Source organism: Camponotus vicinus, unplaced genomic scaffold (assembly GCF_025532165.1).
Source record: "Camponotus vicinus isolate PSW18456_S1 unplaced genomic scaffold, iyCamVici1.0 SCAF_5, whole genome shotgun sequence".
Lineage (NCBI taxonomy): Eukaryota > Metazoa > Arthropoda > Insecta > Hymenoptera > Formicidae > Camponotus > Camponotus vicinus.
The window spans coordinates 9,063,009-9,075,596 of NW_028141977.1; the positions used below are offsets into that span (position 1 = coordinate 9,063,009).

The following is a 12,588-nucleotide window of genomic DNA, read 5'->3' on the forward strand; positions in this document are numbered from 1 at the left end:
CATCTAATACAAGAATTCCGTAGAAAATAGCGACATTAATATCCTTGTGTCAATAAATATTACACAAAACTACTTATTGGACATTCCCCTTCGTGGATCACGCGAACATAAAGAGAATTAAATTTAAAAAATAGACATTAGCTCTGTCTATTCTTTATCAAATTCACATCGATAGAGAAAAGCAATCAAAATCGAAATCTTGCATAAATGTAGCTTCTCCAGTTATTTCGAACATGAAAGAGCTATTTTATTGCGTTACATATGATACTTGCATTTAATTTTAAAAATGTTTATTAAAGAAGAAGAAAACCAAGATATATATTTTCATCTTTAATAGTGTTTAAATAAATCTAATACTTTTTTGACAATTAGTGGCATGTACAATTTTTTTTAAATCACGCTTTTTTTTCTTTCGAATATATACAGATTATGTAATAATAGTTTTTAGGATAATTAATTACGATAATTAATTACTTAATAATTTTTTTAAATATATAACTAATAAGATCTACTTGTTTTACTTATTTTCTATTATCTGCACCTCTGGTTAACAATAAGCATTTTGATATATTAGTCACGAGTAACCCACATACAAATGTTTTCAATAGCAAAAACGTAAGTTATCTTTGCTGTTCTCTCTTTATTGTCTTGTTATTTCCGTTCTTATTGAATACATTAGACGCGAGTGCATAATAGGATTACGTAAAATCAGTGCAAGCGGTGCAGCGGTGCAACATTGTGTAACGTCAAACAGCATAAAAACATCGGCAGTTTCAAACTACATACATGCTTTCCATAGCTGTGTTAGAAATATCTCGTTTCGCTTAATGTATATGCTCGCGTTCGCTATTTTTCCTTTCGTCGCGCGACCGCAGTAAAAACTTTACTACAAAGCATTACAACAAGTCCGTGGCATATAAACATGTAGAATCAATGGCACGTCCATTAAAAATAACGACGGTTGCGACTACGCAAATTGTAATTTATGTCACATAAAATAGAATGACACACAAAATGCAGTTCAAATTATGATACTAATTCGCGCACAATATTTGAAATTTAGAAATATTGTTTTAATTTTTACTTCTTATTTTATTTTTTTGAATGAGATTTTATACAATTTTTCTTTTCCTTTTGACTTTATTTTTTGAATGAGATTTCACACAATTCTTCCTTTAGCGTATCTAATTTAAAACATTTCTAAAATTACTATATCGTGCAATCCAAAGAAATATGTATAACAAGTTTATAAATTCAATAATAATAATAAATAGAATAAGATATAATGTAATATGAGCAATAAGATAAGATTACATTAATATGTGATTTTTGTGATCATCAAATTTATGATAAAATAAGAATGGAGCATAAAAAATATCTTATTCTAGGAACGAATGCATTCAGATAAAATTTATTTATGTAGAAACATAATTGCAAAGTCACGATAAGTAGCAAGTATTGCAGTTTGCGTATTAATTAATCTTGTGTTTTGCATTACATTACTCTGAGAATCTATATATACTTTTCAATCATTATTAACCATGATCTACATTAATTAGATACACAAATGCATACGTGCATCGTAAAAATCTAATGTTAAAATTTTGTTACGAATCTGCTTTTCCGTAAATCGTTCTCCACAAAACGACAGTAGTAATTATGTACTTTAACGTAAACCGTTATGGTGATTAAATTTTACGAGGCCGATGGGATTTTCTCATGCACAATTGTGTCATGCACTCAAGTAAAACATTATTAGGAGAAAGGAAAAAAAATATTCCGAATATAATTTCTATAGCGATATAATTTCTATAGTGATCTAAGTGATTGCCCTAAGGCTATGTGCGTGCGAGATCCTTGGGCGAGCAACAATCTTGTCAGCCATTAAGTTGAAATTAGAAGGCCGTCATTTACACGGTGACCTTATTAGGATCTCATTATTTTTCACATTCAAATTGGACCAATACTTAGGGTTCTATTTGTATAGATTAAATGGTTCTTAATATGTAAAACTTTTCGCGGAACTATTATAGTTTTTTATGTATAGCAATCTCGTATGCAATAAAAAATTTTAAGTGAAGATTCCTTGCGTAGGAGTCCTCGCTTCGTTTCAGCTCGAATTAAATAACAACTTAGAATCTCGAATGTTCACAGATATTTCTAAACTAATATGTATTATCCTTTTTTAATATCGAGGCATTTTAGATTTTTTTTTATATAAATTAAATCACAAAATTGCAATTTTTATTTTCATTTTCAGAGAGAAAAATATGTATTTTATAAAATTGTTGTATTTTTGTAAAGTCCTCGATTTTATTTTAAAATGTTAAGAATGAGAGCATAAAATCGTTCAATTTCTATTAATAAACAGACTCGTAACATAGTTTAAGGATTTACTAGCTCTTTGTATTCTCTTTTTAGTTACTACGAGATTTCTTCATATGAGCACGATTGTAAATAATTAATTTTCGTGTATGAAGAGAATATCGCTTCTTTACATTAGAATAAATATGCAACAGAATTGCGAAATATTCGTTGACTGCAAGCTTTGTTTAGTTGTGTAATCTATGTTCCCGATCTTTCGTAGATGATATATAAGCGCGGCGATATCTGCGGGTGGCTTTGCTCGGTTGTCAATAATAGCGCCCAGCGGGTCTACTTTCATCTTGCACCGGAGACCCTATCTGTAAATACTTAATTACCTTCCATCATCGAGAGAAGTCGCGAATAATGCCTTGCTGAAGACTGGATAGAAAGCTCGGGAAGAAAACATATATACGCTATTTCATTATCTCTAATTAATTTTGCTCTGTCCAAAAATTGATTCCAATTTATCTATTTATGATCTTTCAATAGAGATCATATTTTATGAATTTATCTTTTACCAAAAGTAATTTAATCATCCTTTTTAAACAAAAACTTAAATATCTATTAAAATAAAATCGCAATAAAATTAATTAAAGGACAAAATTCGCATGTCATCATTGAAGAAAACTATCAATGATTATAGAAACCTATATAGCTAAAAATCTATCTAATTATCTCACAATAGGGATTTATCGTATTGCACACATTTGACAAGATATCCAAATCGCATTCGAATCAAAATATTCGTAGCATGATGGATAGACTGCGTTTCGCGACTCAAATAAAATTCGCGATCATTTTCATCGACCGTTATGTACACCCATACGTAAGTTTACATAATGGCATCACGCAATTATACGTGAATATTTTATTCCTTTCAGGAGAAGCCATTCACCTTGCCAGAGACTTCGGCTACGTTTGCGAAACCGAATTCCCCGCGAAACAAGTCGCCGAGTATCTCAGTCGACAGCATTGTGAGCCGCAAGATTCCTATAGGAGAAAAGAACTTCTTCATGCCACCAAGTAAGAATAATATAACGTTATTGCACCCTTCTCATTGCGACATTATAATTACGGATGCCTTTGATAAGAATTTACGATAAATCATGTGATCGATTTCTGAAACTTTACTCGCTTTCAGACAAATCACCAAAGAGCTGATGGATCTTCTTAACCAGGACAGATCACCACTTTGCAATACCCGACCACAACATATCCTCGATCCCAGTATACAGAGACATCTTACTCATTTTTCTCTTATATCACACGGATTCGGAAGTCCTGCAATTGTGGCTGCTTTAACAGCTATACAGGTAATGGCATGAGAAGTAATTTTCTACTATATATATCATCTCTTCATATCGTCATTTCGAAAATAATAGAAAATAAAATTTCTTTTTCTTTTTTAGGGGAGAGAGAGAGTATTTTTATTTTTAGCGCATGCTATATCTTGTAGCTAAAAATACATATACGCGACGCGAAAACTAAAAAAAAACGCTCTTGCGATTTTTGTTTTAGAAGTTCCTAAGCGAATCTTTGAATCATCTGGAGAAGATGTATCCCGGGAATGGCAGCGGCGTGACGAGCAGTCAACAATCGAATCTCGATACGAATAAGAGCAAGGATGGCACGCTGATGAACGACATGAAGAAGTGACGCACGGAAGACCCGCCTACCTCGAACGTGGTCACGTCTATCAGGCACTCTTGGCCGTACAATTGAGCTTCCGTGCGTTCATCATTCTTGCGGAAAGCTCGCAGTGGACCACTGCGTACTAGCAGCTCGCGTTCGCGACGTATATATTCGCGTGGCCATCGTACGCCGAGGTTGGCTGGTCTGGTAAGCTTCTGTAGGCAATTCGACATGCAGGCTACATATGTGCGAAATGTGCAATCAGGGATACTAGTAATGAGAGAAACAAGAAAAGAAGAAAATTCTCATTCGTAAAAGAAAAAAAAAGGTTTGAAAAGAAAGAAAAAAAATTCAAGTTGAAATAACTTCGTTCTTCGTGTCGCTGGTCGCCTTTGATACAATTCTTTTATTCATTTTATACTCTATATTGAAAATATTAAGAACATTGTAGTTTTATCTTAACAAAATCTTTAATAGCTCCTTTCATTGACTAAAATTGCGATTAAAATGCCATTATTAATGCCATCTTATAGAAAAGCAGAGAACAAATTTTTATAAACAGATGAGAATATGTATCTGTGCTAAACATGTGCCACATGCTAAAACAAGAAGAACTAGCTCCATACGTCATCCAATGGATATTCTTTACTGCAAATATATTCTTTCTCATTTGCAAAATAATAAGATATATATATATATATATATATCTTAAGATTTAACATATTTTATAATACATGACGATTCTCAATTTTCTTTCTTAAGTGATAAAAATATCGAAGATTATATAATTAATAAGTATTCAGAAATATGTAAATATTGCAAAAAAATGTTTGAGGATAATTGGATATTCATATTATTGGGAAATTTATACAAAGTTCGTAAGTTTATATACTTTTGTCTATCTGGATCTCTTTGATTTTGCTCCAAAACATATCTAAGTAAATTATGCTTATGTTGTCATATACACATAATAATAATAAAATGTGATGATAATATATGAATATTTTAAAAAATATCATCTCCGAATTTTGAAAGAAAATATTTCAAGATATCAAAGATCAAAGGTGTACAGCTACGATTTTTATAATCTATTCATATGATCCGCTCTCTCTTTATATCCCACCGATGATACATCTTAAATACGATAGATCAAACTAAAGATTTGCAATTTGATAACATGTAATCGCATCCATATTTTGTGCGCATCTGAATATTTAACCGATAAAAATGCTCGAATTATCTGTGCTGAAGAAAGAAAATCAAAATTATTAAACAAATTTAAAATGCCAAACGATTATTACCTTTTTTGGCTGATTATTCTTATTGTATGTACTAATATATATAATCAATCTACTTTTATTAATTATAAGTATCTACTAGATAATGCAAATAGATTTTAAAAAATTTGTTTCAATAGTCTTTTTTAATTTATTTTCTTATTAATTGTCTGATTAATCAAAAAAAATTACGCAGCACAGAGAAACTGTAATACGTATATGTATTAAATAACAAGTGTGATAAAAAATACACAGATGTGTAATAAAAAATACACATTGTGACAGATATAAGGATATAGTATTCCCTCGCAGTGTAAATTCTATCAAAGAGCTTCACACAGAAAATTAATAGAAAATTAATTTACAGAAGAAGAATGAAATAATCATAAAGATAATTTTGTGAAGTATATATTATAGTCGAAAAATGCAAGAAATTTAGTGCAATTGTGCAATTGTGTTAATATTAATTCGCTAAATTATTATTAACAAACTATTTCTTACTATCCTTGCAATTCATCTACAATTTATAATTATTAGTAGGCAATCTGCAATAAAAATAAAAAACGAAAATCGTGTCAAAATATAAAGAACATTCATTAATTTGCGAAGGCAAAAACGAGTCGAGTCTTCGATTCTCTTTCAATGTACATTCCGAATTATTTTGCGATTTACTCTTTTTTTTATTAGAGAAGCTGTGCTTTCATATATGAGAGTCTCCTGGACCAGCAATTCTTTATGTATAAACAGAAGCGGTCGCGTGTATGAGTATCAAAGTGCAACTTAATCCTCAGTAATCTTGATGTTTCAATCACCTTTACTGAGATTAATCATAATGGGGAACGTCGTGCGATCATTCATAGCAAGAATATTCTGCCTTTCGTAGGTGCACACTCGCGTGATAGTCAGAAACGACGTAAAGTCCAAGGAATGTCAAGAATGAAGTCCTTCTAACGGGGGTCTATAAACGATTTACCGGAAGATGAGCGATATGAGTAAATCGCATATAATATATAAATTCCACTTTACAATCTTTTAATGCTACTTCTTGATCTAGAAGAGTTTATCATTAATCGACATTTAGTCAATTAAAAATAAAGATTATCTGTATTATTAAATTCTTCTTTAAAGGACTTTATTCAAGGCTGTTCCTAGGGTCATTATCGTGCCAATGCGAAACTTGCCATTAAAAAGATGTGCCAATTATCGATATCGAGCTATTAATGTAAGCAACAGGCGGTTAACGAAAAAAAAAAAGATATAGAGAAGAAGCGATAGAGCATACACACACACACACGCATACACAGCGCAACGAAACTAGCATTTCGTTGGACACGCACGTGACGCACACGCGTGACGGAAGTCTCGTCGAGAACGATGCGCACGTGCTCGTCGGCCGCATCTCGGACTCGCCAGTCACGAGAGATTGTATGAAGTACAATACCAGGTGAACCTGAGACATATCTAACTTTGTAATTAAATCTTAGGCGTATATAACTGTAAGATTAAAAGTAAAACGGGAAGAAGAAAAAGAAAAAGAGGATGCCGGACGGGGCGTCTCGTGTCGCGTCGCGTATTATGTACAGAATATTTGAATCTTTCTTGTGATATAATCGTACATTATTAAGATGTAAACCGATTAAAAAATACACTATACATTCCATGTTTTTTCATAGAGGTGAAAAGTATTAGAAGTGGTCGTGGACAGAGCGTGTGAGAAAAACCGGCTCATTACTGTAGAATAAAATGTGACAGTCACACGACTAAGGTCACATCTCATGGTGTTAGAGGCGGCTCTAGGATTAGCCAAAGTCTTAGACTCCAACACTCGTGAAATTTAATGTAACATTCTTACACATAGGGCCCTTCCTTATATTCGCACGAGCTCGTGGATACGACTTGATTCTTACAGATACGAAGATGTCTTATACGCGAATACATACGATGCTATGTAGCTCGCTACATTATAATATAGAGAGTCGCCTCTGCACTACAAGCGTAAAACAGTTTTGTAAATGTTAAAACGCATTCCGACCAAAATCTTTAAATCTGGCGTCTCCGATATTCTATACTTGTTGTATTACATAATTTTACGTTTATACGCACACATTTCGCAAATATAACTTGATAATATAGTATATAAATTCAGAAAATATCACCATAGCGTAATCAGTAGTGTGATCTTTATTATGCGCGCCCTTTTGTCTTGATAATCTGACTGTACGATACTGCATGAACTGTGTCGAGGAGAAAGTCGGAGGAAATTTAACAAGTATAAATAAGGATCACTCTAATGATTGGCTAATATACCGAGTCATCTCGATAAATGTTAGAAAAAATTTAACTAATTTGATATTGTGAAATCGTTATGAATAAAATGACGCATATACGTAATAAGTAACATAATAATTGTTTAATTATTATGCAGAGTGCAGCTAAAATTAGTATGCGTTTCAACAGATACAAGATGTGGACGCTCTAGCGCGATGTGCTCGATTGTACTTTAAGCGAACGAAGCATTTTCCGGTTCATGATTCATACGCAATGGATTAGTTAGGGAAAAGAAAATTCGGCACCTTATTTTCACTCACGACTACATACTTAGATGCGACTTATTAGAAGCTAAGGTCTCCCGTAAATTAATACTTATTTATAACCCTTATAGGACGGCCGTAGAAATACGTTTTTCTACCAGAATTTCTGTGCCAATTGCAAAGAATGTTGTAGATGATTTTTTGTTTCAAGTTGAACCATTACTCTAATCTTGTAAGATACTCAGATATATCTTTATTAAATATATATTTGAATTTCGTAGTATATTATATTCTGATATTGATTATACAGTTCATTTTTGTATATTGGTGTGTGATAAATAAATAAGAATATTGTTTCTAAGCAATCCCTCGTGATAAAATAACTACCTGTCATATAAATTATATACATCAGAGAATCACAATTGGCGTTATATACATATAGCCCATTCTAATAATAGCTAGTTCTAATACTATAATATATAATTAATATTATTTAATTTTTGATTAATAAAAATAAAAATAAAAAGATAAACTAAAATAATGGAACATACATATATGGGATAATATTTTAAGAAAATTGTTCTTTTTAATTTTATTTATTTCTTACGTTTGTACGAACGTCAATATTATATGCTATAAAGTAAAAAGTCACTAACATTATATTTTGCGTTTTGGAGATAATAATAAATTCGTAAAAAATTTTATCACATTTCCAAAAAAATTGATTATTTATATTTATGTTGTATTAAAGGAAAAAATAATCAAATTACAATTTTTTTAACTAACTTACACAATAATTTTAATTTAAAAATATTAATAAATAAAATAACAATTAGTGACTTTTTTCTAATTCTATCTCATCCTATATATGACAAGTACACCTGAATACATAAAATAATATTAATATATATAATATTTATAATTATTTATATATAGAAGTTTAATACCTGTAAAATTATATTCATTATTTTAATTCTACTTACGTTTTGTTGCCCATGGAAAAATCTCCGTGTATTTATTACTTAACTAACGTTTTTGTGCAAATGCATGTACACATTTACAAAAAAACTCATATACTTTCTCATATTCTGATATTTTATAAAAATACTTATTAAAAACAAATGCATGTTATGCTATTTTTTTAATAATTTAAAAATGTAGTTTATCTTTAATTAAATTTATATTCTACAATTATTATTTTTGAAGTGTTATTTTTGGACATTATTTATTATTCAATTTTATGCAACAGATATTGAAAAAATATAATTTCCGAAATATTGAAAAAAAAAGATTGTTAAATAAACTTTGCATTTGTTTTTAACATTTATAACAAATAATTGTATGTGTACTCACGTCATATTTAAGTGTATTCACGGTACTTCAAAGTCCATAATGATTAGAGAGAAGGATTAAAATCCTTTTGATCCACAAAGAACGTGATTCCCACGCAACTCTTCATGATTTTTTATCCACCTATATGAAATACATCAATATCAATATTAGAATAAAGTGGAATAGTTAATTAACGATGTTTCTAATTTTATAATGTTTCAAATTTTCAATAAAATATATAATTAAGTAAACAAAACAGTTATAATGGCAATACGAGTCGAGTGTCGATGTTATAACACATTTATTTATAATACAATCAAATATATTGATATTAAAGCATACAAAGAGAGGATAGCGAACGTTTCGACCCTATTTTTGGGTCATCTTCAGCGCGAAAGTATATAATAAAAGATAATATAATGAAAAAATATATAATAACAAAGTGTTTTATATCGGAGTCTGTTACAAAGGGTGCTGTCTAAAGCGATAATAAATGTCTCGGTATCTCATTATCTTGACGATGCCTACGTTGGACAAACTTGCAGACAACTGCATACCAGAATCAACGAACATCGCAGCCACATTAGACATAACACTAATTCTCAATCAGTCATCACGAATCACAGGGTTGGTTTTGATCATACTTTTGATTGGGATGGCGTTCAGGTTTTGGATCGAGAACCATATTTGAGTAAAAGATTGATCTCCGAAATGCTATATATCAAGAGGCAAAAAAATGGTCTCAATTTGCAAACGGATACTTAACGTTTACCAGAAATTTATTTAAATATTGTCAACAACTTGCCAAAAATTTAACACAGTTTCTATCATAACAAATAGGTCTGCGACTTTGCGTATGTGTACATTTATACATTATTTGACTCTCTTTACCGTTTATATATAAGTCACATTTATCCGTTAAAGACGAGTCGATCTTTGTCTTCGGAGATGTTAAGTTGTCTCTATTCATCTCCTCGGCGCGTCATTATCGATGCCTGGAAGTAAGTCTTATTTCCGTAATTTTAACTTCTTATCCTTTTTAACCTTTTAATTTTTATTTCTTGACTATATGTTCAGTTTATTTAGATCATTTTTAATAAATTGACATTAAAATAACTTCAATCTCGTAATTTTCATGTTTAATTCTTAGTACTTTTTTCTTTCTATGTTCATATTAGTCATATTATTTATTTAACTTATTTATAACTTATTTATTTTATTTCTTTGACTTTATGTTCAGTTTATATTTAGATCATTTTTAATAAATTAACATTTCAATCTCGTAATTTCATGTTTAATTTAGTACTTTTTCTTTCTTTGTTCATATTAATTACATTATTTATTTAACTTATTTTACTTTTGTCCTTTGTTTTTACGTAGGCATCGTCAAGATAATGAGATACCGAGACATTTATTATCGCTTTAGACAGCACCCTTTGTAACAGACTCCGATATAAAACACTTTGTTATTATATATTTTTTCATTATATTATCTTTTATTATATACTTTCGCGCTGAAGATGACCCAAAAATAGGGTCGAAACGTTCGCTATCCTCTCTTTGTATGCTTTAATATCAATATATTTGATTGTATTATAAATAAATGTGTTATAACATCGACACTCGACTCGTATTGCCATTATAACTGTTTTGTTTAATTTTATATTTCGAGTCTTATATTTATTAATTTTTATAATTAAGTAACTTTTATAATTTGATCATTTTCTTATGTATAATAGATATGAATTTCATTCCACATGGTGCTACATTTATAAAAAAAATATTCAGAGAAATTATGTGATGTAATTGATTTTTTATATATTTTATTCATTTAATTTGTATTTATCAATCCGGGAACTATTATTATATTTTATCAATTTCTTCTCAACATATATATTATGTTAATAGATTAAAAACATAGTATAAATACTTGTGAAACTATTTATGATTGTTATTTTATTTTAATATACACACATGTATATATGTCTTTTAATCTATAGTTCTATTCTTATATTCCTTGTTTCATTATGATTAAATTTGATCTTTATACATATGATATTAATTTATATATATTGCTATAATAGAACATTCTGTTCTGAAATTTTCATACACAATACATAATAAAAAATTTTTGTAATATATTTAGTGGAGCGAAATATATGTTTTATCCAAAATAATTAGCATCTTAGTATTTTCATTGGTTGGGGAAGTTCATTTCGGCATTTTTAAAAACAAAATATCTTATGTTATCTCATTTTTATTTCAATTTATAGAAGTTACATATTACATGTTATTATTTTAATGACAAATTTTAAAATTACATTCAATATATTTCTGGATATACGTTTATATATTTAAAATTATATTGAGAGATTATGTATGATATTGTAATTTGTCATAATCTTGTATTATTCTACTAAAAAATAATACAGATTATTACATAATTTCTTTATATAAATCTATCATATTATACATTTTACTTTATAGATGCTATATATTAAGCAAGTAATGTAGGATTATGATGTAATAATAATAAGCTTATACATTCATGTATTTATCATCAATTTATAATTTTTAGTTGCATTGTATATCATTTATATTGTTTAATTTGTTCCATTTACAATGCAATACTATTTTATTATATTGATGTTTCGTTAAATAAAAATATTCAAACTAGTTTATTTAGATAAAAAAATTAATCTTAATATATCTAAGCTTACATTAATGTATAATTTGATTGGAGATTATTGAATATTAATATTTTCGTTTATATTATCGAAATTTCAAATTGAAGATATTAAGTACAAAGGATAAATAGAAAAGATGATTCCATAATATGATTAGAATCATTAAGATTGTGATTTATGTATCGACACTTAATTTATATATAACACTGAATATATATGATTGATGAATTTCATATAGTTTTTTCATTTTATAATATTAAGCACTTGTTCAATCGTTTTACTTATTTCATCCCATCAATCCTCTTGATCCTTTACTCCATGTCAATAGTTAAATTCCTCTGTGGGCCAAAATTTTAGGAAAAGGACTAAAGGAGCGGAGTTAATGTAGAATGACAGGTATATTGAATTAATATTATGATAAAGTGATTAAAAAGAGTTGTCAACGGAATAAATTTTTATGTATATGATCGGCCGCGTTAATACTATTACGTTTGCTTATATTTTAATAATAGTTTAATTTCTATTTATATACTCTTGTTTATCCAGCGGTCGCAAAAACTGAGAGATCTGAAAATTATCGAATTTATCATAAAAAAAATAGTAAAAATAAAATTAACATGTAGTATTTATAACTAAAAAAGAAAAAAGTAAATGTATCCATTTTTTCTATCGAAAAAAAACTTAGTTTTTATTAAAAAAATTGAACGAGAAATGAATTTCCTGATTATTAGAATGACATTTTTACTGACGTTATCTTATTCA

At 29.1% G+C, this 12,588-nt stretch overlaps 2 protein-coding genes across 8 annotated transcripts in view; one reads left to right on the forward strand and one right to left on the reverse strand.

The window, feature by feature from the left end:
• Positions 1–8,172, forward strand: part of Tfap-2 (transcription factor AP-2) — an 81,380-nt gene extending 73,208 nt beyond the window's left edge. For both annotated transcript variants that reach the window (XM_083100688.1, XM_083100689.1), the window contains exons 8-10: positions 3,249–3,390; positions 3,509–3,680; positions 3,886–8,172. In XM_083100688.1, the coding sequence (XP_082956814.1) occupies positions 3,249–3,390; positions 3,509–3,680; positions 3,886–4,023 (452 nt within the window). In that variant the 3' untranslated portion in view covers positions 4,024–8,172. The remainder of the gene's footprint in view (positions 1–3,248; positions 3,391–3,508; positions 3,681–3,885) is intronic.
• The window catches only part of LOC145972245 (KH domain-containing, RNA-binding, signal transduction-associated protein 3), a 57,705-nt gene that overhangs the window by 40,072 nt on the left and 5,045 nt on the right, over positions 1–12,588 (reverse strand). For 2 of the 6 annotated variants that reach the window (XR_014439109.1, XR_014439108.1), the window contains one exon: positions 9,161–9,280. Coding sequence is in view for 1 of the 6 variants with exons in the window: in XM_083100693.1 (XP_082956819.1) it covers positions 9,273–9,280 (8 nt within the window). In the remaining 5 variants the exon portion in view is untranslated. Of the gene's footprint in view, positions 1–8,640; positions 9,281–11,380; positions 12,394–12,588 lie in introns of those variants that run through there. The other 4 variants (XM_083100693.1, XM_083100692.1, XM_083100691.1 and 1 more) reach the window with 4 other exon arrangements.